At 55.4% G+C, this 27062-nt stretch overlaps 2 protein-coding genes across 6 annotated transcripts; both read left to right on the forward strand.

Moving 5' to 3' along the window:
• The first annotated feature begins 229 nt into the window (after window positions 1-229).
• SIRT2 (sirtuin 2) lies at window positions 230-17194 on the forward strand. Of its 2 annotated transcripts, XM_035023424.1 has the most exons (16): window positions 230-321; window positions 1181-1227; window positions 4242-4290; window positions 4533-4646; window positions 6960-7001; window positions 7161-7267; window positions 7392-7448; window positions 7766-7834; window positions 12467-12596; window positions 14553-14612; window positions 14900-14955; window positions 15107-15183; window positions 15272-15323; window positions 16088-16158; window positions 16281-16347; window positions 16468-17194. In XM_035023424.1, the coding sequence occupies exons 1-16, from the start codon at window positions 306-308 to the stop codon at window positions 16621-16623; spliced, it is 1170 nt and encodes a 389-aa protein (XP_034879315.1). In that variant the 5' UTR covers window positions 230-305; the 3' UTR covers window positions 16624-17194. The 2 variants fall into 2 exon arrangements, with proteins under 2 accessions (XP_034879315.1, XP_034879316.1); XM_035023425.1 differs by lacking the exons at window positions 230-321; window positions 1181-1227 and adding an exon at window positions 1250-4061 and having other exon boundaries at window positions 16468-16662.
• Window positions 17195-17268: 74 nt separating this feature from the next.
• RINL (Ras and Rab interactor like) lies at window positions 17269-24085 on the forward strand. 4 transcript variants are annotated; one of them, XM_035023421.1, is made up of 12 exons: window positions 17269-17542; window positions 18594-18682; window positions 18875-19034; window positions 20492-20594; window positions 20859-20931; window positions 21018-21082; window positions 21351-21497; window positions 21590-22012; window positions 22358-22675; window positions 22938-23069; window positions 23228-23400; window positions 23487-24085. In XM_035023421.1, the coding sequence occupies exons 1-12, from the start codon at window positions 17285-17287 to the stop codon at window positions 23496-23498; spliced, it is 1953 nt and encodes a 650-aa protein (XP_034879312.1). In that variant the 5' UTR covers window positions 17269-17284; the 3' UTR covers window positions 23499-24085. The 4 variants fall into 4 exon arrangements, with proteins under 4 accessions (XP_034879312.1, XP_034879311.1, XP_034879314.1 ...); XM_035023420.1 differs by having other exon boundaries at window positions 23228-24085; XM_035023423.1 differs by having other exon boundaries at window positions 17486-17542; window positions 18879-19034; window positions 23228-24085.
• The last annotated feature ends 2977 nt before the right edge of the window (window positions 24086-27062 follow it).

The following is a 27062-nucleotide window of genomic DNA, read 5'->3' on the forward strand; positions in this document are numbered from 1 at the left end:
ACTTACCAGACCATGACCAATCAGAGTATTCAGATGGACTGCGGCTCTCTACCCATTCCCACATTTTCCGGCCGCCCTTCACCAACATGGCTGCCTGCGCGGAGCACTCTGGGACTCGTAGTCCGGCCCTCGCGTGGCTTCCTAACATAAGAGCGGCGCGCGCCGGACGCTGTGCGAAAACCCGTATGCATCCTCGATACTGCTGGGAGTTGTAGTTCTTTGCCCTATCTCTGCCCCTCCTGTTTCCGGTGCCGTCACGGGACAGAGCCGTCGGTGACAGCCCCAAGGGCCCCCGCCCCGCGCCCATGGCCGAGCCGGACCGTGAGTCGGGGACCCCGGTGGGAGGGTCGGGCCGCGCCGGGGCCTGGCTGAGGGCTGCAGGCCCCGGGGCCCGAGGAGGGGCACGGTGGGGCTGGAGGTTGGGGCTGCATGGCGCGGAGTGGGATTCGGGGCGGGGGTGGAGGGTCGTTGCTAAGTGATCCATCTTGCTAGGTTGGTGGGTTTCTGGGTCGCGAGCTTTTAAGGGTCCGTTTGCCACGTCCCCCAAGTTCCTAATGATCGCGTGTTTCTCGCACCTTGGTTGCTGAGGACCCTCGTTGCTAAGGACTTAGGTTGCCGCGGACCCGGTTGCTAAGGGTACCTGGTTGTTAGGCGGAACTAGGATGCTAGGGGACCCCTAGCGCCCCTCTCCTATCTCTTCCCTCTAGTTCCTGTGCCCCTCCTAAACATGCCATCCCCACTGCACCTCCTCTCCTAAACCCGTCTCTACTCAGAGCATTTTCTTATCTCCTCTCTTCCTTTTTAAATTTCCCTCCGTTAGTAAACCTAACCCTCCCTGCACACACACGCGCGCGCACGCACACACACACGATTTTCTTCCTCACTTCTAAGTCTTCCCCCCTGCCCTGTATGCTTTGCTTTCTCCTCCCTCTCCTAAACCTTCCCGCCCCAGCCTCCTTGTCCCTCACTAACCACTTGTCCTGACAGCACTGTCTACTCTAATACGGTCTACTTTTCCCCATCCCCTCCCTTCCTCTACTCCACTTTTACCCCCACCTCCCACCCCAGTGTAATTAGCTTGGTGGGTCTTCTTGCTCCCTGCCCCTCTGCTTTGAAGCCCTTCATTCCCACTTAACCATGCCCCCCACTGTAACCACGTCTGCTCCCCCTCCTCCCCCAGCCTCTGACCCTCTGGAGACCCAGGCAGGGAAGGTGCAGGAGGCTCAGGTGAGATTTGGGGAAGGGTGGAGGGAAGGAGAGAGATGGACTTGTTCCCGCACCCCACACCGGGGGGAGGTGGCAAAGGGGACACAGTTACCCCAGGGCCCTCAGCTCACTGCCCCAGTCCCTTGCCCCAACTCCTGGTTCAGCCTCCTGGGGAATGGTGGATTCTGGGGACTGTCAGAGAAGGGTGTGCAGCCTCAACTCCAGGCCTGCCCTCCCAAACTTTTCTCTTTCCTTGCTCCCTCCCCCTATCCTTTCTGAACCTCATTTATGCTGGGCCTGGGAGAGACGGGCATCCGATTTGGTCCCTGAACACACAGATCTCACGGACAGGTGACTAGAAATGACCCTCCAGGGTGATTATGAAAGTAGCTCAAGGCAGAGTAAACTCTGTGGGGTCACAGAGACTCCAGCCGGTCCGTTCCCTGGGCGAACCCACAGGCTGGCCCAGGAGTCAGATTGAGATGCAGACACCTCACAGTAAGTGAAGAGTGACTTAGGATTTTCTTAGGCAGGGTGAGAAATGGCGTTCCATGCAGAGTGCACAGCTTGTGCAAAAACTGGGAGGCATGAAGGGTATGATGTGGTCACTAGCCTGGTGGCTGGGGGTGGTTAGCTAATTATAGCCGAGGTTAGCATTTATTGAGTACTTATTCCAGCTGGGTACTCCACTCAGTGCTTTATGTACATCATTTCATTTCATCTTCCCAGAATCCCTTGGGGGGGGGCAAGGCCTACTGGGGCCATTTTACAGATGAGGAATCTGAGGCAGAGCTGTTACATAATTTGTCCTCAGGCCCCCCTGCTAGAAGAGCAGGGACCACTTTGCAACCCACGGCACCCTGCAGGTTGCCTTCCAGAAACTTCAGGAAGAGGTAGCCAGGCCGCCTCACAGAGACTTGAAGGCCCCACCAGCACCTCCAGCTCCCCCTTAGGCCAAGTTGCTCCCACATGCTGGGCAGGGCCCTCGAGTCCTCCCACAGAGCCTCACTGTCTGCAGCCTGAAAGACTGCCAACCCCCCCAGAGACGCGAGATCACCATTCAGATGTAGGGCAGCGCAGAAGCTGAGATGAAAGCACCTGACAGATGCACAGCAGGGCCACACTGAGGGGCTGAAAGCTTCCTGTCAGGCCAGGGCTTCTCCCTCGCCTGGCTCCCGGGGCTCAGCCACTGTCACAGAGAAAGGTTTAATGTTAAAAAGGGATCCTCAGTCCCAGAAAGAGAGATTCAAGGATGTAAACTGCAGCATTGTCTGTAATAGGGCGACACTGGAAACAGCCCAAGTGGCTGTCAGTAGGCGGGTTAAATGAACTATGGCTCATCCTTACAATGCAACACTATGTAGCTTTTTTAAAGGACGAGGTGGATCTATAGTATATTGTTCTGCGGAAGACGGAAGACGTTGTACTATGGCATGACCCATTTCTGGAAAACGAATAAGTTTTATGTGCAGAGAAAAAAATCTAGAGTCATTACCACTGTACTGTGAAGGGCAGTCATCGTGACCAGGGCAGGTGAGGGAACTGGAGGCAAGTGCCTCAAGTCACACATGGTCTAATGGTCAAAGTTTTTGCAAAGCTTATGGAAAAGCAATTAAAAAATTTAAATGTGTTTGGAAGGGCAGTTCCTATTCAAAAAGGCTTGAAACCAGAGCAGAGAATGTTGGGGGAGTCTGTCATTGGAGGGGTTTTAGGCAGGAGAGTGCGTTAGTCAGAATTGTGTTTCTGTGAGGTCTGTTGCAGGGCCCAGCCCTGGTGTAGCACACAGCAAGCATCCATTCGTTCAGTGGTGGTTAGTTCTGGAGCTCCTGCCAGGGGCCAGACCCTGTTCTTGGTGCTGGGCGTCCACGGGTAAATACGAAAAATCCCCACCATCTTGGAACTGACATCATGGCAGACTCCATACCTGTTGGTGATCGGATGGTTAGACTGAAGAAGCCAGCAAGAGGGGCTCTTGGAGCAGAGGGCAGGATGGGCTGACACAGCCAGGCCATCACCCAGAGGGCAGTAGAGTCCATCAGAGGTGGAGGCTGAGGCTGGGAGCTTAGGGAGGAGTTCAGGACAGGGCCCCCAGAGGGAGGAAGGCTGGACCAGGTAGAGCCCTGGGGAGGGGACACATTATGATGGGAGGGTAGGAGAGGGAGACAAAGACTGGGGGACAGAAGCCACACTGAGATGGGGCCTAGGAGGAGGGGCAGGTTTAGGAGAGATGCTAAAGCCCAGTTTGAGATGTGGTGGGAAAGGGAGGCCAGGAGTCACTTAGGAGGAGGCATCCAGGAGGCTGCGGGAACCCCAGATCTGGGGACTGGGAGGTGGCATTATCAATGGCTAGGCCAAGACCATTGGCACAGATGAGGGAGCAAGCCCAGGAATGGTGGAGAGAGGAAGTAGAGAGGGCCCAGGACAGAGTCTCGAACCTGCCATCTGGGAGCCTGGCTGAGCAGCGGAGTAGATAATGACGCTAGATAATGACTCGGAGGGGTTGGAAAGGTGGAGTCCGGGGCTTCAGGCAGGAGCGCTGAGGGCCCCAGGGTGAGGACAGAGGCGTTTCCACTGGCATCATTCACGGGAGTGACTGTGGTGAGGAGGGCAGCAGGCCCACACCACAGGGGACGGGAGGGGCTGCAAGGCAAGGACACGGGACACCGGGCAATGTCAGCACTTCCCGAGCACTTACCCCACTGGGTGCTGCGCGGAGCACCTCCCCTAGGTTAACGCGTGTCATCTCAGATAGCCCTCTGATGCAGTGCCACCTCCTCTGAGCTCCGTTTCCAAGATGAGGAGCATCAGACTCAGAACAGCAAAGAACTTACGCTCCTCAGGAGCTGCAGGACCAGGTTTCTAACCCATGCAGCCCATCCCAGAGCCCAAGCACACTGGCCCCCGGACCACCCCTCTCTTCCTTGGGCCCACCCCCAGCCAGAGCCTTTCCCCCCAGACCCGGGTGCCACCCTCCCCTCTCCTCCCTGCCTAACCCCACTTCTGGGGCCTGGTCACCCCACCCCCACCCCTCCCAGGACTCAGATTCAGACACTGAGGAAGGAGCTGCAGGCGGAGAAGCCGAGAGTGAGTATCTTCCTTGGGAGTGGGGTTCTGGAGGAGCAGTTTAGGGCAGGGATGTAGTTGCTACCCCTCACCCCCACTGAGGGTGACAGTCAGGGTATGTATATTGGGTGCAATGCAACCTAGAGGTCCCCGGTGGTGGGAGGGTGGGGGATCCCAGGGCTGGCTGGGGCAGGGGCACTCGGGGCCCCAGTGCACCCCAACTGAACGCCCACCCTGCTGTTCTCGCTCTGCTTTTTGGCCAGTGGACTTCCTGCGGAATTTCTTCTCCCAGACACTGGGCCTGGGCACCCAGAAGGAGCGTCTGCTGGACGACCTGACCCTGGAAGGGGTGACCCGCTACATGCAGAGCGAGCGCTGTGAGTCCCCGCCCTGCCTTGCGCCACTTGCCCGGCTCCTGGCCCCAAGTGACTTCTCAGCCGCCGCCACTTGAACCATCACACCTTTTGCTTCCAAGTAACAAGAAACCCAGGTGCACCCGGCTTAGGCCAAAAAAGGGAGTATTGACCCTGTAACTAAAATCCAGCATTAAGCGTGGCTGGATTCGGAGGCTTCCGTGTTGTCAAGAATCTTAACCCCCTCTGGCGCAGCTTTTCTGTGTTGAGGTGGAAGGGACTCCTGGCAGGACCGAGTGTCAGTTCCACCAGCCTAGTATCTCCTTCCAGGGGTTCAAGCGAAAGGGCAGAGATTGGCCCCAGTTGGGCCAGGTTGGGTCACCCTCCTACCGCAAACCAATCACCGTGTCTCTGATTGGCCAGGCGTGGGTCACACCTCCATTGCTGATTGGCCAGACCTGTTTGACAGACTGAAGGGGATACCAATAGTAATTACCCCATAGGGTCCGGAGGGGTGCAACACCTGAGTAGAGACGTAAATGCCCGGAAAGGGGTCTGGAAGAGCCGCGTGCCCTGTGACTATTACAGGAAGCGCGTTTCGGGGTGCTATGTAGGTGCCTGTCTACCAGGTCACCATGTCATTTCTGTTTCTTGCTGCAAGTTGAGGTCACCAGAGTCTGAGACACCGGGCCCTCGGCAGTCCTCAACGAGAACAATCGACCCTTTGAGGGCCCTGAACAGCCTTTTGTTGAGAACGTCTTCTCCCGTTTCCCTGTCCTCCAGCTGCTGCCGGCTCCCTGCTCAGGCGTCAGGCTTGCTGCCCTGAGCCTCCCTCTCCCGAGCCAGGCCGGGCAGCTGTCTGCAGACATCTCCTCCCCAAAGACAGCACAGGCAATGGCCGCAAAACTCTGGTTGCTTCCGTCCTCCTGCACTTGGGTTTTGGGACGGACAGTTGGCTCATGAGGCTGCCTATGAGGGGCACAGCGAAGAACCACAGTTAACTGAGCCCTCCCCATTTGCCAGGCACTGGGCTAGGCACTTGATAGGTGTGATCTGGACAGAGGAGGAAGCGGAGGCACAGAGAGGTTGTGACTCCATGCAGGGTCACACATCTGGCAAGAGGCAGTCAGGACTCCTGAATCCAGGGCACATGCTCCCTCCCACGGGGCCCCAGCTGGGTCCAGCTGGGCCCGGTCCGATGGCATCCCCGAGACAAAGCCGAGGGCTTCGTGACCCTTGCTGTCCTCCTTCGCACAGGATAGCCCAGAAGTCCCCAGTTCGCAGGCCTCACACTTGTGCCTGACCATCAGCTGACGGGCAGATGCCTGGGGCCTGCGTGGCAGGGCTGCCCGCCAGCAGCTGACAAGGCAGCAGGGCTATTTCTGCACAGCCCCGTGTGTTTGTGAAATGATTCGACTCCTACCACACCCTCCCATCCTCTTTTCTGAAAGCCAGGAGAAAACGGGGGAATGAAGTGCTTAGACGCGTACAAATCCTGGGTCTCAAGAAGTACAACTGACTCAAAGAATAATAGCAGACACATAAATAGTGTGTGCTCAGTGCCAGGCACTGATCTGAGCTTTACACGAATGACTTCATTCTCTTGACAGCCCCCTGAAGTCAGGACTATAATTGTGCCCATTTTACAGAGCAGGAAGCTGAAGCCCAGGGGGGAGATCTGAACTAAGACCCCCTCCCCCACCCCGCTGGTGAGCAGGAGAGCCAGGATCTGAAGCCCTCTTACCTACCTGGTGTTCACTGGGTGAGGGCCAAGAGGGGCAAATCTTTGGTCTTCCTCTGAAAATGATCAGACTCCGGTGGCTGATGTGTGTTTGATTATAGAGGAAAGGAATATGCTGAAGGAACTTGCTAGAAATAGATGGTCATTCAAGATTGTGTCCAAAAGGTGTGGCATAGCCAGAGATTTCTACAATAACCTGTAGCTCTTCTGGGGGGCACCCCCCTGCTGCCCCCAGCCTTCTCTCTAAGAGCGCATACGTTTTTGTCTAGATCTAGTTAGGAGGGGAAACTTCTCTCCAAGTGGCCGTTTCTCGAATCTGTCCAATTTGGTATAATTTGAAATAGTAAATTCCTTGTCCCCACGCTGACTCTGCCACCAGTTGACTGCATGATCCTTCCTCTGTCTGAGCCTTGGTTTTCTCATCTGTAAAGTGGGGGTGTTAACACACACACCCCCCCGAGATGGGAAGACCATTCATGCATCTGAAATGCCCGCCGTGGGGCCTGGCACTGCGAATGGCGTCAGGGGCTGTGATGGGTGCTGTTATTTTGGGGCTGAGCGCACTGTCATATGATGAAGAAACTCCTCTCCTCCAGGTCGCAGGGTCATCTGTTTGGTGGGAGCTGGGATCTCCACATGTAAGTGCGTCCCCTCCCCCCAGTAGCCACCGCCATGTTGGGGGACCCCCATCCAGGGACTGGGGGAAGCCGTGTCTGAGCCCTTGATTGGGGGGGATTGATGGAATATAGATGGGGCCGAGGTCCCTGACCCATTGCTCCCCACCCCACCTCCCCCAGCTGCCGGCATCCCTGACTTCCGCTCCCCATCCACGGGCCTCTACGCCAACCTAGAGAAGTACAATCTTCCCTACCCAGAGGCCATCTTTGAGATTGGCTACTTCAAGGTATGTGCTCCCCAGGCAGGAATGTCTGTAATGGTGAGGAGGGCACGAGGATCGCCTGACCCCAGCTCTCAGCTCACCACGGGCATCTGGGTGCCCACCAGCCCTCTGGTTCTCTCTCCCACAGAAACACCCAGAGCCCTTCTTTGCTCTTGCCAAGGAACTCTATCCTGGGCAGTTCAAGGTGAGCTCTTTTTTGCTGGGGGGCGCACAGGAAAGCCTGGGGGACAGCAGGCATGGGAAAGGCTTCCTTTGGGGCCCTTCAGACAAGTGTCACGTGGTCATGAAGTTCCTGGGCTCCGGGCCACCTGGGTCCACCTCCTGGTCCCTCATTTCCTGCTCTTGTGACCTTGAGCCTCCATTTTTCCATCTGAGAAATGGGGCTAGTGATGATTCCATGAGGTAAACCAGCCAGAGCGCCTGGAACACTTCCCAGCCGGTGGCGACGCGTGGCCCCTGGGCTCTGTCACGACCGGTGTGGTTCCGCTTGCTCCCCTCCAGCCGACCGTCTGTCACTACTTCATCCGCCTGCTGAAGGAGAAGGACCTACTGCTGCGCTGCTACACGCAGGTAGGCGGCCGTGGGCACCGCCCCCCCGGCCTCAGTTTCCCCTTCTGTAAAGCAGAGGCCAGAACAGCCTCACCCTTCAGGTGTGTGGTGACGTGGCAGGGAGCTCCGCTCAGCGCCATCCCGAGCGTGGGGGCAAGGGACGTCACGTGTGAGGGGCCACCGTTTGCAGCGGAGATTTCCTGTTCCGTTAGGGTTGTCAGCACGTGGCCACCGTGTGACTGGAGCTGACAAAGTCAGCACACCGTGACCGCTTTCCAACTGGCAGGTGGGGAGTCGTAAGGAAGGGGCGTCTTTTTAGAATTTGCACAAAGGCCTCGCGTGTAACACGGGCCATGGCTCAGACGTGTCGGGTGCTGCGCCATGGGCCTTGCCCCGGAGCTCGCCGGCAAGGACAGCTCACGTTGTGGGCTTCTGGACTAGCCAGCAAGACGTTTGGGGCATCCCGCACCCCTCACTGTAAAAACTGTTGGCGCCCCTACCTTTGATTTAGGAATGTGTGTTTTATGAACGCGTGTGAATACGTATTGAAATTACGCAGTGTCAGTTAACAGCGATATCGTGCTATAAATGATCCCTCAGGCGCTCCTGGGGGCTCAGTCGGTTGAGTGCCCCACTCTTGATTTCGGCTCAGGTCATGGTCTCGGGGTCGTGAGATCGAGCCCCATGTCAGGCTCCTCGCTCAGACTCAAGTCTGTTTGAGACTCTTTCTCTCCCTCTGCCTCTGCCCTTCCCCTCCCTGTGTGCTCGCTCACTCTCTCTCTCTCTCTCCTTCTAAAATAAATAAATAGGGCGCCTGGGTGGCTCAGTCGGTTAAGCGACTGCCTTCGGCTCAGGTCATGATCCTGGAGTCCCAGGATCGAGCCCCGCATCGGGCTCCCTGCTCGGCAGGGAGTCTGCTTCTCCCTCTCCCACTCCCCTGCTTGTGTTCCCTCTCTTGCTGTGTCTTTCTCTGTCAAATAAATAAATAAAATCTTTAAAAAATAATAATAATAATAAATAAATAAATAAATAAATAAATAAATAAATCTTAAAAAAAAGAGAGAGAGACCTCAGAACGCAAAATTATAAAAGAGAGAATACTTGAAGATAAACGGGTGTTCTAACATTTTCTTCCTGCGCCTGGCGATTTGGAGCCTGCCGGCCTGGGAAGCTGCCACCAGGGGGAGGATGAATTTCTTTTAAGTCCAGATGTCTCAAACGGGGGCCAGAGCCCGCTGCCTAGGACTGGCGGTGGTGGCCTGAGAAAGGACAGCCTCCTCCTCCCGGGACGAGCCCCCGCTCAGGATAAACTGGACCTTTCTTCCCAGAGTCCGTTTTATCCACGGGACGTGGCTCAGACATGACACACACAGCTCACTCCAAGCCAAGGGCTCCCTCCTGCGTGATTTCATGAAATCCGCACCGTGGCCCCGTGTCATCATCTTCTGTCACAAGTGCTTATTGAGTGCCGAGCCCACATCAGGCCCTGCTGGCGGCGACATCCCTGCCCCCCTAGAGCTGACAGTCTGCTGTGGGGAGAGGGACAGTGGACAGGACGGGTAGGAAGCACAGCTAGGGTGTCATGAGGTTTGTGGAGCACAATTAAGCCGGAAAGGGAATTAGAAGTGTTGGGGCGGCGGAGGCGGGGGGGGGGGATGCTGTTGTCAACCGGTATCAGGGAAGGCCTCACTGAGAAGCGTGCATTTAGACAAAGGCCTCTAGGAGGGGACGGAGGGAGCCACGGGATCATCTAGGGGGAGAGTAGGTTCCAGGCAAAGGGAACAGCCGGGGCAAAGGTCCTGAGGTGAGACTGTATTTGGCACGTTCGAGAAGCTGCATCCGAGTGAGCAGAGAGAAGAGCAGGAGAGAACGGAGGAGGCGAGCTCAGGGATGGGACGGGGACTGACCATGTGGGATCTTGGGGCCACAGCAAGGGCTGAGTGAGAGGGAGCCACGGGAGGGCTCTGAGCAGGGTGGGATGTGACCTGACCCAGGGGTCCCTCTGACTGCATGTCGGGGACGACTCGGGGGTGCAGAGACCAAGGAGGAGGCTGCCGTGACGGTCGGAGCAGAGGAGGATGGAGGCTGGCCCAGGGCGGGGGCCGCTGAGGGGAGAAGCGTGCGGGTTCCGAATCTGCTTGGAAGGTAGAGCGGGCAGGGCCGCTTCTCTGTGAAAGCCAGCAGCAGTCCGTTCTGGGGCCCGTGGGAAAGGTGCAGTCGTGTGTCCCCGACTGGCAACAGGGAATGCATGGCTTTAACTGCACATACCTCAGCAAAACAGCCGATTACAGAAAACAGACAAACGTGGAAAAAAAAAAAAGTTCCACTCTCGTGTTTCAGGACACCGCTTTGTTTTGTTTTCTTCAAACTTGTCACCCTCTCCGTCAACCTCCGCCACTTTTTGAGTCACTGACCCAGTTTTCTGGAACACACTCTTCGCCCCTTTCCGGATTGTGATGATGTTGCACTTCTGGAGCTACGTATGATCGCTATTTTTATCTCCAGATATAAGTCTCCATTCAAACATGAGAACAGTTGCCCTGTTCACGCAAGCCCCTGCGATCTCCGCAGCAAAGTAGCTTTTAAATATATTCATGGCATTTACCCTACACGTAAGGCTTGTACTTGGCTTTCTCTCACTTAACTTCCTGTGTGGAAGACCCTTCCGTAGCCTCACCCACATAGCAGCTTCCTGCCCTTCCTTCCTTCCTTTAAGATTTTATTTTTAAGTAATCTCTCCATCCAACGTGTGGGACTCAAACTCCCAGCCTCGAGCTCAAGCTCTGCTCTACCAGGTGAACCAGCCAGGCACCCCCAACTTCCTGCTTTTTCAAAACCGCTGTTGCCTTTGTGTCCATCAGGGGGACACAGTGTTCCGAAACAAAAAAGGAGCCAAGGTTTCAAAAGCAAGAGAGTTCAGTTGAAAATCCGGACTTCAGGCTCCTCCTGCAGATTGAGAAGAGCTGGCTGCCCCCCAGGGAGCACTGGGCTGGAGCTGGGAGGCCACTGCCCATCCTCACCGTGCCCTGCTCGCCACCACACTCCCCACATACCATCATGCGTTCATCACCACCTGGCCTTTGGGAGAGGGCGTCCTGGGGCCGTCCTCCCCAGCCCTCAGCTTCCCTCCCTAGGGGCCACTGCTGTTGTTGGCTTCTCCTATCACCATTATTTTTTTTTTTAAGATTTTATTTATTTATTAGACAGAGAGCACACAAGCAGGGGAAGCGGCAGAGAGAGAGGGAGAGGCAGGGTCCCCCCAGAGCAGGGAGCCCGATGAGGGGCTCGATCCCAGGACCCTGGGATCATGACCTGAGCCGAAGGCAGACGCTTAACCGATGAGCCACTCAGGCGTCCCTTGTATCACCTTTAAAAACATTCTATACACAGGCAAACAAATACACACCTTCATATATAGTTTTCCCACAGCCTTTGTTCTCCTGTGCCTTTTAACCTCTTGGAGCGATCATTTCCATATCGGGACATACAGGACAGCCTCATTCATTTCTCGTTGGTGGTTCCTCTATCAGAAGTGGCCTCAGAACAACAGAGGCAGCTCAGTAGTTTTTTTTACATGCTGTTTAATTATTTGCACGCACACTGCTTGCTTCCTCACGTGTGAGGGGGGCTGTAGACTGAGTCAAGTAACAAAGGCAAAGCTAATGCGGGGGGAGGGGAAAAGCTGCAGAGAGAGTCTGGGAACAGTGGCTCTTGTCTGCACGTTTGGGGAACAAGCTGATTGCTGGCAGGGAGCGAAGAGAGCGGATGGGGCCATCTGCCCTTGAAAGAGAACCCTTTCGGTTGTGCATGGAGTCTCAGGGAGGCCGGGCCAGGTCAGCTGTGGGCTGCACATGACCGGCCCGCCTTGGGGTGGCATCTGCCCGCGTGCTGGGGGCTCTGTCAGCACCTGCCTCCGCAGCATTCCTCACGGGCAAACAAAAGCTGCTCCCAGGGGGGCTGCATGCTTTAAGAAAAATGAGAGAGCACATATGTCTATGTGGAAGGGAAGAATAGTCTTGCTGGTTTAATGAGGAATATATTCGTGTCTTAAAAGAATACCAGTTAATGTGCCGTCTGTGAAACAGACCACAGTAAGAAACCCGACTGCTGATTAGGAAAACAGTGATTAAAACCAAATAAACCCTCCTGATTCACTTATTTCTGTTACTGCTCAGCCAGGGCTGCCACAGACAGCTGTGCAGGTTGGGTACTGCACAAGGATGCCACATCTGAGGGCGCTCTATTTCCAACAGAGCCACTGTAGGCTTGTCCATCAATGCCAACAAATTTCTGGCAGGTGCCATGAACGTCGTGTGGTCCCAACAAAAAACAAATTTCCTGAAAAATGGAAACAAAGTGGCCTGACTATGCAGAAACACTCCATCTGGGCTGAAGGTGGCAGTGGGTCTGGGCTCACAGACGTATGAGTTTGGGCTCCACCTTTAACCATCTGTGACTTTCACCCTTCGGTGACCCCCTGACAATGAGCAGACGAGTTTACAGAGCACATCCTGCCCCTTGCTTCTCCCTCCCTTCCTTCTCCCTCTCTCCCATTTGCTTCTCTTCACAGTGCCATGCTCTGCCTTCTGCCGCCGGTGGGGGGGGGAGGGGGTGTCTCACTCCTGAGCCTCCTCCCTCCGTCTCTCCCTCCAGAACATAGACACGCTAGAGCGAGTGGCGGGGCTGGAGCCTGAGGACCTGGTGGAGGCCCATGGCACCTTCTACACCTCGCACTGCATCAGCCCCCTCTGCCGACGGGAGTACTCGCTCAGCTGGATGAAAGGTGAGGCGCTGGACGTCATCCTCGAGGGCAGGCCTCCTGCCCTCTGTCTGCTCCTTGGGGGCTCCAGGCGGTGGGCACCCGTTCCATCCTGCTCCGTGGCTCCTTTCAGCAGCTGACGGCAGCCCCCGGAGATGAGGCGGCCTCGGGCTTTCGTTGCTCCCAATGCCACCTCACAGCCGGGTCATGATGGAAGCGAGCTCCACGCCCAGTGCAGCCACGCAGAGACATGTGTTGGCCTAGAAGCTACCAGATGGGCACACGGTCTGTTCTGTGCGGTCACGAGGCCCCCAGCTCTCTGTCACACGAGGGCTCTGACTTTACCTTACACGAGGGTCCTGTGAGGGCAAACGCAACGACATTCGAATCCAGATTGGCACTGTCCCAGATGGGGGCCACCGCCGCGTGTGGCTCTCGGCCACTCACAGATGTGACCAACGGTACCAAGGATCTGAATTTGGAATTTTACATAGTTTTAGTAATTTCAGTGTTAAAAGCCACACGGTGGCTGTGACCACCATATTGGACGGGACCGAGCTAGCGGCACAGGGTCCGATGGCCCGTGAGTCACACTCCACGGAATGTGAACCTGGACACGGGCCTGGCTAGGGACGAGGGCTGGCGGCTGTCCCTAGGGGTGCAGACAACAGGGCTTGTTGAAGTCAGCGTCCCAGTTCATGGAAGGGCAGAGTGTCCAGAACAGGGGGGAAAAAAAGTCAGCCAGTCTACATTTCTCGAATGCCAGTGAGAATCTTGTCTGACATCCATTGTGCTGCCCAGAAGCCCTGCATTTCACCCCTGGCAAGCCACTGCTCACATTCTTTATGCTGACTTCACAAAGCCTCTGGTGTCCGTGTGAGACAGGGACAGCTGTGGCATTTGCGGTGGGGCCCCTGGAGGGTGGCCTTTCTGCCTAGACGCCGGCTGACAGCCGCTGGGGCGAGGCTTCCAGAACAGCTCGAGTGTGCACAGCTGCGGGGAATGGACAACGAACACCACCCCCTTACGTGCCCCTGACAGCAGTAGCGCGTGCAGCCCCCACAAAATCCTAAACACTGTCAGTGCCGAAATGTTTCCAGTTACATTACAGACATCACAACGGGGCTCTGTAAATGTTTGTTGAAGGAATGAATGAAGAGCTGAACAAACAAGCTAGGATTCTGTGGGGTTGGTTGCAAGTGACAGAATGCTTTTCAAGCTTCCTTAATCAATAAGCGATAAGGAGCATGATTATCATAAGGCTGGTGTGTGTGTGTGGAGGGAGGGAGGTGTCTGTCCCAGAACCCAAGGATGGGAAGCAGCTGGGCCTAAGGATGTATCCCCATCCCAGGATCGTCTGCAGATTCTTCCCTCTCTCTGTCACCAGGCCTGGGACTCACCAGGCCTATCACCCAGGATAAAATAGAGCTGCCCTCCAAGACCCACTAGGAGAGCTTTTTTTTTTTTTTTAATTAATTTATTTATTTATTTATTTGACAGAGACACAGGGAGAGAGGGAACACAAGCAGGGGGAGTGGGAGAGGGAGAAGCAGGCCTCCTGCCAAACAGGGAGCCCAGTGTGAGGTTCGATCCCAGGACCCTGGGATCATGACCCGAGCTGAAGGCAGACGCTTAACGACTGAGCCACCCAGGTGCCCCTCCACTAGGAGAGCTTTATTACCCAGGTCAGGGGTTGGTGGGATCCAGTTACCCCTGTAAAGGGCAAACATCTGCTCATCGTCTGTTCTGGTGTTTTTTAAGTCCATAGCTGTAGGCTGGTGCTCGGAGCCCCCCTGGAATCCTGGAGGGTGGGAGGAGGTGGGGGGGGACAGCTCTCTGAGAAGGGTGAGCAGGGCAAACACCCCAGGAGGCTCCCCAGTGACTGAGGTGTGTTTGTGGACAATGAAGGCTGGCTGCAGCCCCAGACCCCAGCCCAGAGTCGCTTACCTCCTTCTCTCCCTTCCCCTTCTCCACGCCCAGAGAAGATCTTCTCCGAGGTGACTCCCAAGTGTGAGAAATGTCACAGCGTGGTGAAGCCTGGTGAGCCTCGGGGCCAGGGACCAACCCAGATAGATTTGGGCTGGGACCCCCACCCCTCCACGAGCCCCTTTCCAAGAAGGCCACACGCCCATCCACCCCACCTCGGGCCACCCTCCCTCCCTGACCAGTGCCCCAGATCTGTCCCCACTGCTCCACAGCTCCTACCCCAGCCCTTGGGTCTGCCTTCTGCTCCTGCCCTCTCTCTCTCTCTCTCTCTGTGACCCTGACTCTGCCTCCCATTTCACCTTCTTTTCCTGTCTCTGTGTCTGTCTGTCCCTCTGCCTCAGACATCGTGTTCTTCGGTGAGAACCTCCCAGCGAGGTTCTTCTCCTGCATGCAGTCAGTAAGTGGCCTGTGTTCCCCGACGTGGGGGCAGCCAGGGCCAGGCCCTGGGGCAGGTGGCTTCCCCAACTAGCTGCAGATGGGGGGTGGGGGGAGGCAGCCCAGCCCCTGCCGAGCCTCTAGAGCTCTCACTGGCCGCCCTCCCTTCATAGGACTTCCTGAAGGTGGATCTCCTCATCATCATGGGTACCTCCCTGCAGGTGCAGCCCTTTGCATCCCTCATCAGCAAGTAGGTTGGGGGTTGGGACTGGGGGGGGCGCTGCTGGGGACTGGGGGAGCCAGGACAGGTCCTCACCACTGAGCTCGCCATCCCCCAGGGCACCCCTCTCTACCCCGCGCCTGCTCATCAACAAGGAGAAGACTGGGCAGGTGAGTTGGCTTTTATTTGAGGTCCCCTCTGATTTTCCCTCCTCCTCCTCCTCACATGGGTCCCACATTCCCTTTCACTGGCTTCCTGGGAAACTGGTACCCCCAGCTCAGAACCAGGAGTTCTAGAATCCAGAGAGGTCAGATTCCAGGTCACCTGGACTCTGATTCTACAGGCCTCTGGGTCACTCGGGACCCTTCTGAGCAAGGGATAGAACCCCAACTCGAAGTGACTGAAGCCAGGACAGGAATGCTTAGCTTTGTGCAAGTGAAGAGTCGGGGCAAGCCGGACCCAGGGCCCACAGCCCAGCACTGGGACACGCCCACTCCCACTTTCGGCTCTTTTCCTGAGGTGGCCTCGCTCCCTCATCCCCAAGCAGGGATGGTTCCTCGAACAGGCCAAACATGCCATGTGCCTTGCGCTGTTCTAAGCACTTTCTTTTTTTTTTTAATTTGTTTTATTTTATTTTGTACTTTTTTAATTTTCAGTAGGCTCCACGCCAACATGGGGCTTGAACTCATGACCCTGAGATCAAGAGTCGTATGCTCCACCTACTGAGCCGGCCAGGCGCCCCCTGTGCACTTTCTCAGTATTCACCCACTGACAGTACAATGCTAGGAGCGGTTTGGTGATAGCCCCCACTCTACAGATAAGGAAACTGAGGTTCAGGGAGGCCAGGTCACTTGAGCGAAGTCACAGAGCAGGGAACACACCCCAGCCCATCGGGCTCCAGGGTCTGTGTTCTGAGCTTCCCCCTCCCGCACAGACTGACCCTTTCCTGGGGATGATGATGGGCCTCGGAGGAGGCATGGACTTCGACTCCAAGAAGGCCTACAGGTCAGTCCTGGGCCTGCGAGGGTCACAGCCGAGGTGGAAGGGAGGGCGGGAAGGCACTCGGACTGAGCAGAGCAGGAAGGGGCCTGGGACAAGCCTGGGAGCTCTGACTCTCCCACCCACAGGGACGTGGCCTGGCTGGGTGACTGTGACCAGGGCTGCCTGGCCCTTGCCGACCTCCTCGGATGGAAGGTAAGAAGTCTGGGCCACCTCGGCCCACCCTGAGCCCTGTCCCTAGACCCCTACCCCACAGGTCCTCTGACAGCATGATGCATGGTGACCTCTGACCTCTGTGAACTTTGCCCCCTGCAGAAGGAGCTGGAGGACCTCGTCCGGAAGGAGCATGCCAGCATTGATGCCCAGGCAGGGTCGGGGAGCCCCAACCCCAACACTTCGGCTTCCCCCGGGAAGTCTCCACCTCCTGCCAAGGAGGAGGCCAGGACCATGGAGGGGGAGCAGGGCCAGTGACAGCTGCACCTCCCGGGCCAGCAGAGCCGCCACCAGCCCTGGCCCCCTCTAACTTGCAGCTCTTGTCTGGGGAGCTCAGAATGTTGCCCCAGTCTCTTAACCACCCCCTTTCAAAACTGGGGTCCCAGCCCCCTGACTCTGGCAAATCTCTAACAGCACCCAGGGGCCGAGGCCTGGGCAGCTCAGCTGTAACAGCCCATAGTCTAACCACCCGTGGGGATGCGGGTCAACCTCCCCTAATCTCTAACTGCTCCCAGGGCCAGGGCTGCCTCTAAACTCCTAACTGTTCTGGACAGGGGCCCCAGGGCTCCCCAGGGCTCCCCATGCCCTCTACCGCTCCTAGGGACCTGTGGCCAAGTCGGCCAAGTCTAACGTACCCTGGGTGGAGTGTGGGCCCTCCAGACATAACACCCTCTGGGGGGAGCTGAGCCTGAAGGCCTCCCCAGTCTGTGTCTCCCACTCCCAAAGTGGGTGCTGGACCCCTTCCCTTTGGGACCCACTTCCCCTGCCGGGAGGGGCAGATAATGTTGCTTATTGGAGACAAATTAAAAACAAAAACAACTAACGATCAGCTATCCGGCCTCGCTGTTCCTTTCCGTGAGCACACAAAGCAGCAGCTGGAGGGAGGGGGCTAGAGGAACCAGAACACCTCCAGGCTCTCATGAGAGACAGCCAAGGGTACCGACAGGGGACTCGGGGGTCTGCGAGAGAGCCCCGCGGCACTTACCCCCGGACTCCCAGACTGCCAGAGCTCCTTCCTCCAAAGCCCAGTCACCTAAGGCCTGAGCCCCCGCAAGAGAGGAAGGTCGATTTCAGATTACCCCCCCAGCCCCGCCTCTTCCCCCCGCCCGCCCAGCTTCCTCTCTCTATGAGGAACACTTTCACTTCCTGCTACTCCAGGCCTCCCTTCGGAGAACAGGTAGGGGTCCCCAGGGACCTAGCGGCTGGCATCGTCACCCCCCACTGCCTCCCTTTGGTGTCAGGCTGCTGGCCCCATCCCGCCCTGCCCAGCACCACCGGCCATCCAGGCGAGCATCAGCCTCTCTGCCCCCACCCACCCCTCCTTCCTGCTCTCCCCTGGACAGGACACCTGCTCACTGTCCCCACCCTTCCTAAAACCCCGGGTTTCTAGTCAGCAGGCTGATTGATTTGTTTAGCTGTTCATTACCCCTTTCCTATGCCACCCCCCGAGGGCAGGGGCCTGTTCTATCCACCACTGTTTCCCCAGGCCACCCAGTCTGGGCCTGTACTTACAAAGTATTTGTTAGGTGCACAGATGAATGGACCCAGGGGTCCTACTCCTGCCACTGCTGCAGGGAAAATATTTAAAAATGCCCACCTCGAGTGATAACCCACGCTAGCTAGGACTACGTACCTGCTGAAGAGTTGAGGTCCGATGGACAGAGGGACAGATGTCGAATAAGCAAAAAAGAAAATGCCAGCAGTAACATCTAGGTAGCGGGTATAGGGATGTTCTCTGTAAAATTCTGGTTTTCTGGATGTTTGAAAATGTCTCTAATAAAATGTGGGGGAGGGAATATTTGAGGGCCCCCCCGCCGTGGTCTGGGAAGGGGGAAGATGTTGTATAAGATAGTTCACGTTGACAGAGTGTCCCCTGTGGGCTGAGCACCTGTCTGGGCACTGGGTTTGGGCAAAAGCTGTTATTCAACTGGTCCATGTCTGTATTATGGCAGCACTGGTTGTCAAAAGCTGGAACATCTCTGTGCCACTCGGTAAAGAGCCATCAGTCTGGGTCCTCCCTTTCCCCCCTCCCCACCAAGACCCACTGGCCTGCTTCCTGGGATCCCCAGATCTCCCCACCACCTGGGGACTAAAGCATTAACACCTGCCACAGCAAGGGGCCTTGGGTCCGTTTGCATTGGTCAGGGTTTCTGCTGTATTGGTTGTAAATATGCTGACTGTTACCTCTGGGTTGGAGGCACCTTGAGCCTTATCTTCCTTCCTGCCAGAGGCCAGACCATGGCTGGCTGGCCTCCCGCATCCTGAGGATGGCCCAGCCGGAGGACGAGGCCTCTGCAGGCCCCACCGTCGGGGAGAGGTGAGGGCTGCTGGGGCTGGGGTCTCCAACTCCTGCCCTGGCTTCAGAAGTCCCTTCCATCCAATGCCCACCCCCCTAGAAGACCCTGAATCCCATTTCTTCCCTGGGCTGCCCTTCCTGCACCTTTGACCCCACCTCAGTGTCCAACGGCCCACCTCTAACATCCGGTCCCCTGGACCCCGCCTGTCCCAGACAGGTTCCATCACAGGTGAATGGAGCAGATGAGACCCTCACAGGGGTCCTTGGGACCCCAGAGCCACTCCTTCGCCTATGGAGGACGTGGGGGGTGTGGCAGATCCCAGAGCTGGACACTCAGGATGCAGAAGCCCTTCTTGAGCTGTGGCCACCGGGGGTGAGTACTCACAGCCAGGGACCTTCTCTGACCCTCCCCAGGACACCGTGGATCAGTCAGGACTCTGCTGGTTCCTAGTGACAAACACCACAAACCAGGCAAACCAAAAAGGCTACTTATCGATTCCAATGACTGAAAAATCTGGAAGTGAAGGGAATTTCAGGAATGTCTGGACCCTGAGCATTAGACAACTTAAAATTTTCCCCTCATCCTATTTCTTGGCTTTGCTTCAACTGTGAAAGCCCAAGGAACACACACTCGTTCTATAGTAGCTTAGGCAAACAGGCATTTGTCTTTCTGACACATCCGGAAAGGCAGCTGCAGACTCTGATTCAGCAGACCTAGTGACATCAAGGCCAGGTTCTCTGCCATTCCCTTGGGCTCCCCTCATGATTGCCCAGTGGCCACCCCAGGTCCAAGTGCATGTGTGCACTCCAGGCAGGAGGAAGAAAAGAAAGGAAGCACCAATTGCACCAGGAAAACCAAAAGCCTTTACAATTGATTCACAATATATGGGGCCCAGACGGCAATATTTTTTTTTTTAAGATTTTTTTAATTTATTTATTTTGAGAGAGAGAATGAGAGACAGGGAGCATGAGAGGGGGGAGGGTCAGAGGGAGAAGCAGACTCCCCGCTGAGCAGGGAGCCCGATGCAGGACTCGATCCCGGGACTCCAGGATCATGACCTGAGCCGAAGGCAGTCGCTTAACCAACTGAGCCACCCAGGCGCCCTAGACGGCAATATTTTTTTAAAGCTCACCTGGGAGTTATAAACCCAGAGGTGAGAAACACTGCCTACACATCATCCGTCTTCTCCAGCTGGGCAGATTATGCCAGAACAAGGCTGCAGTTCTGCAAGGAATAGGGATAGACTTGGATAAGGCAACTAGCGGGTCTATACAGCTTCCTTCACAAGGGGGCTCTGTCCCTGTGGTGGCAGAGATGGCTGTCCCCAGCTCACGGCCACATCCCACAAGCCCAGCAATCCCAGTGTAAAAAGAGGCTTCCTTCCAAAGAGCTCCAGCAAAAATCTTGTGGAAGATTTCCATTGGCTGGGCTTGATTCACATGCCCACCTCTGAACCAATCACAGTGATGAGAAAGTACTGTCATCCTGTTGGCTAGATCAGGTCACGGGACCATCCCTGGGCCTTGGAGGGAGTTAGTCCCACCAGCACGGACTAAGGGAAGGAGTGGGTTTCCTTAAAGGAAGTATGGGGTGTGGAATCCAAAATAAGGGAAAAGGGTGCTGGGCAGGCAAAAGTAACAGAGATTTGCACAAATCCCTTTCAAGATGACTTTTGCCTCGGGGTGCCTGGCTGGCTCAGTTGGAAGAGCAGGGAACTCTTGATCTCGGGATTGTGAGTTCGAGCCCCAGGTTGGGTGTAGAGATTACTTAAATAAAACTTAAAAAAAAAAAAAAAAAAGATAACCTTTGTCTCCACCCCATCCCCCCAGAGCTTCCTGGTCACAGGACATGACCCCAGCCAGGTCCTGGTGTTGAGGACAGGAGCTTCACCAGGAGAAGTCCACACCTACCAGATCCAGAAGCTTCCTGGAGGTGAGGAGCCTACCCCCTAGATTCCAGCCCACAGCAAATTTAATCAGCTTTGCTTCCAAAATATCTCCCCAATGCTTTTTGGTGCCATAAGTGGGATGCAAACATAAAGACTCAGGAAAAGATGGGGACTCCAAAGGTAGAAATTTCCCTCTCTTGAGGGTCTTTGGGGAGAATTACAGGATGGAGGAAGACAGAGTCCCAGGGAAGATGAGGCTGCCACCCCTCAACCTTTCTTCCTTGCCCCTTGTTGCCCCCTACCCCCAGGTGTGTCTCTGGAATATTCTAACCTCTGCATGCCCGACCTGCCCCATCTCCTGGCCTTCCTATCAGCCAGCAGGTACTGGTCACTCATCAAAAGGGCTAAGGGTGATCCATCCCTAAGACATCCCACCCACACTGCTGTTCCCCCTTATCTTTTCTCAGGGATGTTTTGCCCAGAACACTGCTCTTGCCCCCTCCCACTCTAAGGCCTGGAGACCAACACACAGGTGAGGGATGGTTCCCTAAGGGAGGGGGAAGCCACTTTCCAGTTTCTTGGTCTGGCAGGATGGCCCTTCAGGGACCAGACTACCAGGTTTGAGGGAGAATAAAATGGGGGGTGAGGGAAGCTGTGGGAGGCTTGCCTCCTGGGCCTGAGTGACAAGAGACCAGGGGCCAAACCAGTAATGAGGCTGGGAATTAAGTCCCCCGGTGCCCTGAAGGAAGCAGAGCTGGCTCCTTGGATATCTGGGACACCTCGGTTATTCTGGTCCCCAGGTCCTCCACAGACTGGCAGTGTCCACCTCAACATCTCAGAGAAGGTGCTGTCCATGGTGAACAAGCTCTACCTGGAGACCCACAGAGGGTGGGGGATGGAGCAGATCCTCCAGAAACCTCCAGAAACTGTAGAAAGACACAGTTCAGGTTAGCTGGGCTAGACGGGGCCCTGGGCCCCTAGGGGGACGGGGGAGCTACTGTTGCTGTTCTGTGGGGCCCAACTCTCTCCTCACATCCAGCCCCCAGGAACCCTGCCCCTCACCGGGTCTCCTGGGTTGAAGGCCCGCTCAGCCCAGAAGTACACCACCCTGGGCCAGCTCTGGCCAGCCTGGTGGAGGAGAAAGTGGAGGACAAGGATGAGGACGAGAACGAGGACAACTACAAAGATGAAGAGAACGGCCCTGAGGATGTGCTCACCCATCACATCCAGGCTCTGGCCAGGGCCCGGGGCAGCTATGTGGGCAGGCAGTTCCAGAACCTTAGGGCACGCCTCACCTCAAATGCCAGAGGCCCCCACATGCCTGGGGACCCCGCCACAGAGCTGCTTCAGGATGTGCGGCACCTCCTGACTGACCTCCAGGATCACTTATCAAAGGACCCCAATGTCAGGGCTGTTTTGGAGAGCAGGGGGCCTGGGGTCCCCCAGAAGGACGAGCCTCTTGGTAATAAGGAGGGCTGGGAGAGAACTTATGGCCATTTCCCGAACCCACTCGGGTTCTCGTGTGCCCTCCTTTGGCCCGACATGTGCGTTCACACCCAACTTCTTTCTCCCCATCCCTGCGCACCTGTTTGCTTTGCCACTCACACGCCTTTTCCTGCTCCGTTCGCCACTGCTCCGTCTCTCACATGTGTGACAGCCGCGCTCCCTCTCCCACGCGCGTGTCCACACCCGGGCTCCCTCTTCCACGCGTGTTCTCCCACCCGTGCCTACACTTGAGGGTGGCGCTCGGCCCCGGGGAGGGGGTCAGCCCGGCGGCCCTTCGCTCACCCGCCCCAACCCCTCGCAGGCGCCGCGGTGGAGGCGGCCTTGTGCCGGGCGGTGCTGGCGCCCCTGAAGCCTGTCCTGTGGACGCGACTCCGCACGCTCCGCGCCCAGGAACTGCGGCGACTGCAGCAGCGACAAATAGCGCTGCGGACGGGGGCGGGGCCTCCGGACCTCCGGGGGGCGGGGCTCGAGGGGCAGGGCCCCGCCCCCGCCCTGCGGAGCCGCATCCACGCGCGCCTGGCGCACCTCCACGCCGCCTGCGCCCCACGCCGCAAGGTGGCGCTGCTGCTGGCGGTGTGCAGTGACGTTTACGCGGGCCTGGCTCAGGGCGAGAACCAAGGTGAAGGAGGTTTACCTGCGTCCACGTGGATGTGCGGTAGCTCGAGGGTGGCGGGAGCGGGGTGGGAGGCGCCTGCGTGCACGTCGAGGGGGGAGGGTGGTACGCTCTAGCGCGAGGCGTCTACGCGGGCCTGGGGGTCTGGTAGGAGGCGTTTGCATGCTCAACAAGTGGAAGGGCCGCCAGCGCGCGTGGTCCTGGGGATCGGAGGGACGTGTCTACACGGCCCCCATCCAGCTCAGAGCCTGTCCTCCGGCTCCGCCAGAGCCCCTGGGGGCCGACGCCTTCCTGCCCGCGCTGACGGAAGAACTGATCTGGAGTCCGCACATTGGGGAGACGCAGCTGGACGTGGAGTTTCTCATGGAGCTGCTGGATCCCGAGGAGCTGCGTGGGGAAGGTGAGTCCGCACCCCAGAAACGCCGGGACCCAACAGGGGGCGCCCTAGGGCCCAACAGCCGCGCCCCGCAGCAGGGGGGAAGGCGGACAAACTGCGGCGGGACCTCGGGCGACCAGGGTAGCCGGAGAGCCGCGCTGACCACCCCGTCCTGTCCCTAGCCGGCTACTACCTGACCACGTGGTTTGGGGCGCTGCACCACATCGCTCACTACCAGCCCGACGCGGGCCGCGCGCCCCAGGGGCTCAGTTCTGAGGCTCGCGCCTCCCTCCGCCAGTGGCACAGCCGGCGGACGCTGCATAGACGCGACAGACAGGGCCACGCCGGAGCGCAGGTGACCGTCCCTCCGGACTGCGGGTGCAGGGGAGCGCCGGACCCACTGCCTTTCTGACCCAGGCTCCTGCCACTCCCCCCGGTCAGCCTGCCCTTTGAGGAACCATGGCGAGAGACCCTGTGCCCAGAGACCGAGGATGATTAGGGGTCTCAAACCCTCCTGCTCCTCAGGCAACATTCCGGAGGCACCAGGACGACGCTGACTTCCGACCCCTGTTGGCTTAGGTGCAGGGAGGGGGAGGGGTTCCCAGGAACAGACCCACCTCCGCTGTGCCCCTCCTCGTGGTGGGCAGAATAATGTTCCCCCAAGACTTCCCCTTCCTAATCCCCAGAATCTGGGAGTGTGTTACCTTACATGGTCAAAGGGACTTTATATATGTGACTAAATTAAGGATCTTGACATGGGGAGATTATTCTGGATCATCCTGGCGGCCCAATATAATCTCCACAGTCCTTACAAGAGGGAGGCAGGAGGACCAGAGTCAGAGAAAGAGATGTGATTTTGCAAGCAGAGGTCAGAGTGATGTGGCCAGGAGCCAAAGCAGGTACCCTCTAGAAGCTGAAAAAGACAAGTGGATTTTCCCCTGGAACCTCGGGAAGGCTCGGCCTTTGATTTTAGGCCCGAAGAGCTATTTTGAACTTCTGACCTTTAGAACTGCAAGATAATAAATTTGTGGGGTTTTTGACCTGCTATGTTTGTGGTAATTTGTTATAGAAGCAACAGGAAGCGAATATACTCTCTTACCCAGAACTTTATTTTCCGTAGAAATTAGCACTTCCTAGGGGCGCCTGGGTGGCTCAGTTGGTAAGCGTCTGCCTTCGGCTCAGGTCATGATCCCAGGGTCATGGGATCGAGCCCCGCATCAGGCTCCCAGCTCTGCTCTCCCTGCTTCTCCCTCTCCTGCTCCCCCTGCTTGTGTTCCCTCTCTGGCTGTCTCTCTCTCTGTCAAATAAATAAAATCTTCAAAAAAAAGAATTAATAAAAAAAAAATTTAAAAAAAAAAGAAATTAGCACTTCCTAGCATACCATATAATATGTACTTATTTATTGTGTTAATTTTTGTCCATAGTGTCCCTCCCCTTAGGTTGCCTAACAGAAATATAGTGCAAGCTATATATTTAGAAAGTAACTCCATTACAAAAAATACTAAAAAGAAACAAGTGAAATTAATTTTAATAGCCTACCTGATTGAACCCAATATGTCCCAAATGTTATCACTTCAACATGTAATCAACATCCAAAAATTAGAGGCGCCTGGCTGGCTCAGTCGGTGGAGCATGCGACTCTTGATCTCAGGGCTGTGAACTTGAGCCCCACGTTAGGTGTAGAGATTACTTAAAAATAAAAAAAATAAAAAAAACTTTTTTTTTTTAAGATTTTATTTATTTATTTGACAGAGAGAGACACAGCGAGAGAGGGAACACAAGCAGGGGGAGTGGGAGAGGGAGAAGCAGGCTTCCTGCCGAGCAGGGAGCCCGATGCGGGGCTCGATCCCAGGCCCCTGGGATCATGACCCGAGCCGAAGGCAGACGCTTAACGACTGAGCCACCCAGGCGCCCCACCCCCCCAAAAAAAATCTTTTAAAAAATCCAAAAATTATTGTACTATTTAACAATCTTTTTTGCTTGTGTGCAAAATATTCAAAATCCAGTGTGTATTTTCTATTTGACATCTCAGGTGGGACCAGTCACATTTCAAGCGCTCAGTAGCCACGCAGGGCTAGGAGCTACCGTGTTGGTCAGTGCGGCCTTAGATTGTCAGCTTCAGGAGGCTAGGGATCTCTGTCTTGTGCATAGCTCTATTTTCAGTGCCTAGCGAAATGCCTGGACCCATTAGGTGTTCAGCAAATACTTGCTGAATGGTTCAATGCCAAATGGTAGGCTGAAAATGGCTGCCTAACAGAGATCCCTGTCCTAATCTCTGAAATCCACGAACATTACCTTTTTTGGAAAAGGGTCTTTGCAGATGGTATTAAATTAAGGATCTTAAAATGGGGAGACTATTCTGGGTTATCTGGGGGAGGGCTCTAAATGCAATCACACGCGTTCCTATAGAAGGAAGGCAGAGGGAGATTTGACACAAACAAGAGAAGATGATATGAAGACAAGCAGAAAAAGATTTGAAGGTGCCGGCCTTGAAGGTTGGAGAGTTGGTGATCACAAGCCAAGGAAAGCCATCAGGGGCACCTGGGTGGCGCAGTCAGTTAAGCTTCAGACTCTTGGTTTCGGCTCAGGTCGTGATCTCAGGGTGGGGAGATTGAGCCCCGCATCAGGCTCTGCGCTCAGTGTGGAGTCAGCTTGAGATTCTCTCTCCCTCTCCCTCTGCTCCTCTTGCTCCTGAGCTCACATGCACACACTCTCTCTCTCTCTCAAATAAAAATAAATAAATCTTAAAAAAAAAAAAAAAAAAAAAAGCAGTCAGCTACCAGATGCTGGGAGAGGCGCAGACCGGATGCTCTCCTAGCACTTCCAGAAGGAGGGGGCCCTGTTCACACCTTGATTTCACCCCAGTGATACTGATTTCAGACTTCTGGCCCCAAGAATGTAGGAGAAGAAATTTCTGTCATCTTAAGCCACTGAGTCTGTAGTCATTTGTCACAGCAACCACAGGAAACTTAACACTCAGCAGTTAATATAAAAAAAAAATGGAGTAGAATTAATATCCAACCCAGTCTCACTCTAGCAACAAGGGACATGCATCTCCTGATGTAGGAATTAACTAGAAAAGTAGGAAAATCCCCTGAATCCATTTCACAAAGAATATATTGCCATTACAATTTTACATTTTACATTTTGCATTTCATAATGATCAAAATTCTGTAATTTTAGACATCACCTAAAAAAATGTGCCAGAAGAGAGTTTTTTGCAATTGTTTTTAAAAACCAAAAAGCTCGGGCGCCTGGGTGGCTCAGTTGGTTAAGCGACTGCCTTCGGCTCAGGTCATGATCCCGGAGTCCCGGGATCGAGTCCCGCATCGGGCTCCCCGCTCAGCGGGGAGCCTGCTTCTCCCTCTGACCCTCCCCCCTCTCATGTGCTCTCTGTCTCAAATAAATAAATAAAATCTTTAAAAAAAAACAAAAACAAAAAAACCCAAAAAGCTCAAAATGGCTGCATCGGGCAGTGAAGCAGGAAGCAGAGATGGGGGGGGACTACAGGATGTGGCCTCTCATCTTATGTTCAGACAGAACTGAGTGGGGTAGCTTGATCCCCGCAGACGTGAGGGGACCATCTCCTTTTTCAAGAACCTTCAGGGCAAGCAGGGCACCAAGAATTTCATCATGTTCACTTATTATGCATTTTTTCAAAAGATTTTATTTACTTATTTGACAGAGAGAGCACAAGCGGGCAGAGGGAGAAGCAGGCTCCCCACTGAGCAGGGAGCCCGATGCGGGACTCAATCCCAGGACCCCGGAATCATGACCTGAGCCGAAAACAGACTGAGCCACCCAGACGCCCCTATTTATTATGCATTTATGTACATATGTATTTTTTATAATTGTAGTAAAAATCATATAATACCAAATTTACCCTCTTAACTATTTTTAGGTGTTAACTAGAGTTATAATAGTGTTAATTATATTCACTATTTTTTGGTGTTAATTAGAGTTATAATAGGGTTAACTATATTCACTATTTTTTGGTGTTAATTAGAGTTATAATAG

This window comes from Mirounga leonina, unplaced genomic scaffold (genome assembly GCF_011800145.1).
Source record: "Mirounga leonina isolate KUSES-001 unplaced genomic scaffold, KU_Mleo_1.0 Mir_177, whole genome shotgun sequence".
NCBI classification, from domain to species: domain Eukaryota; kingdom Metazoa; phylum Chordata; class Mammalia; order Carnivora; family Phocidae; genus Mirounga; species Mirounga leonina.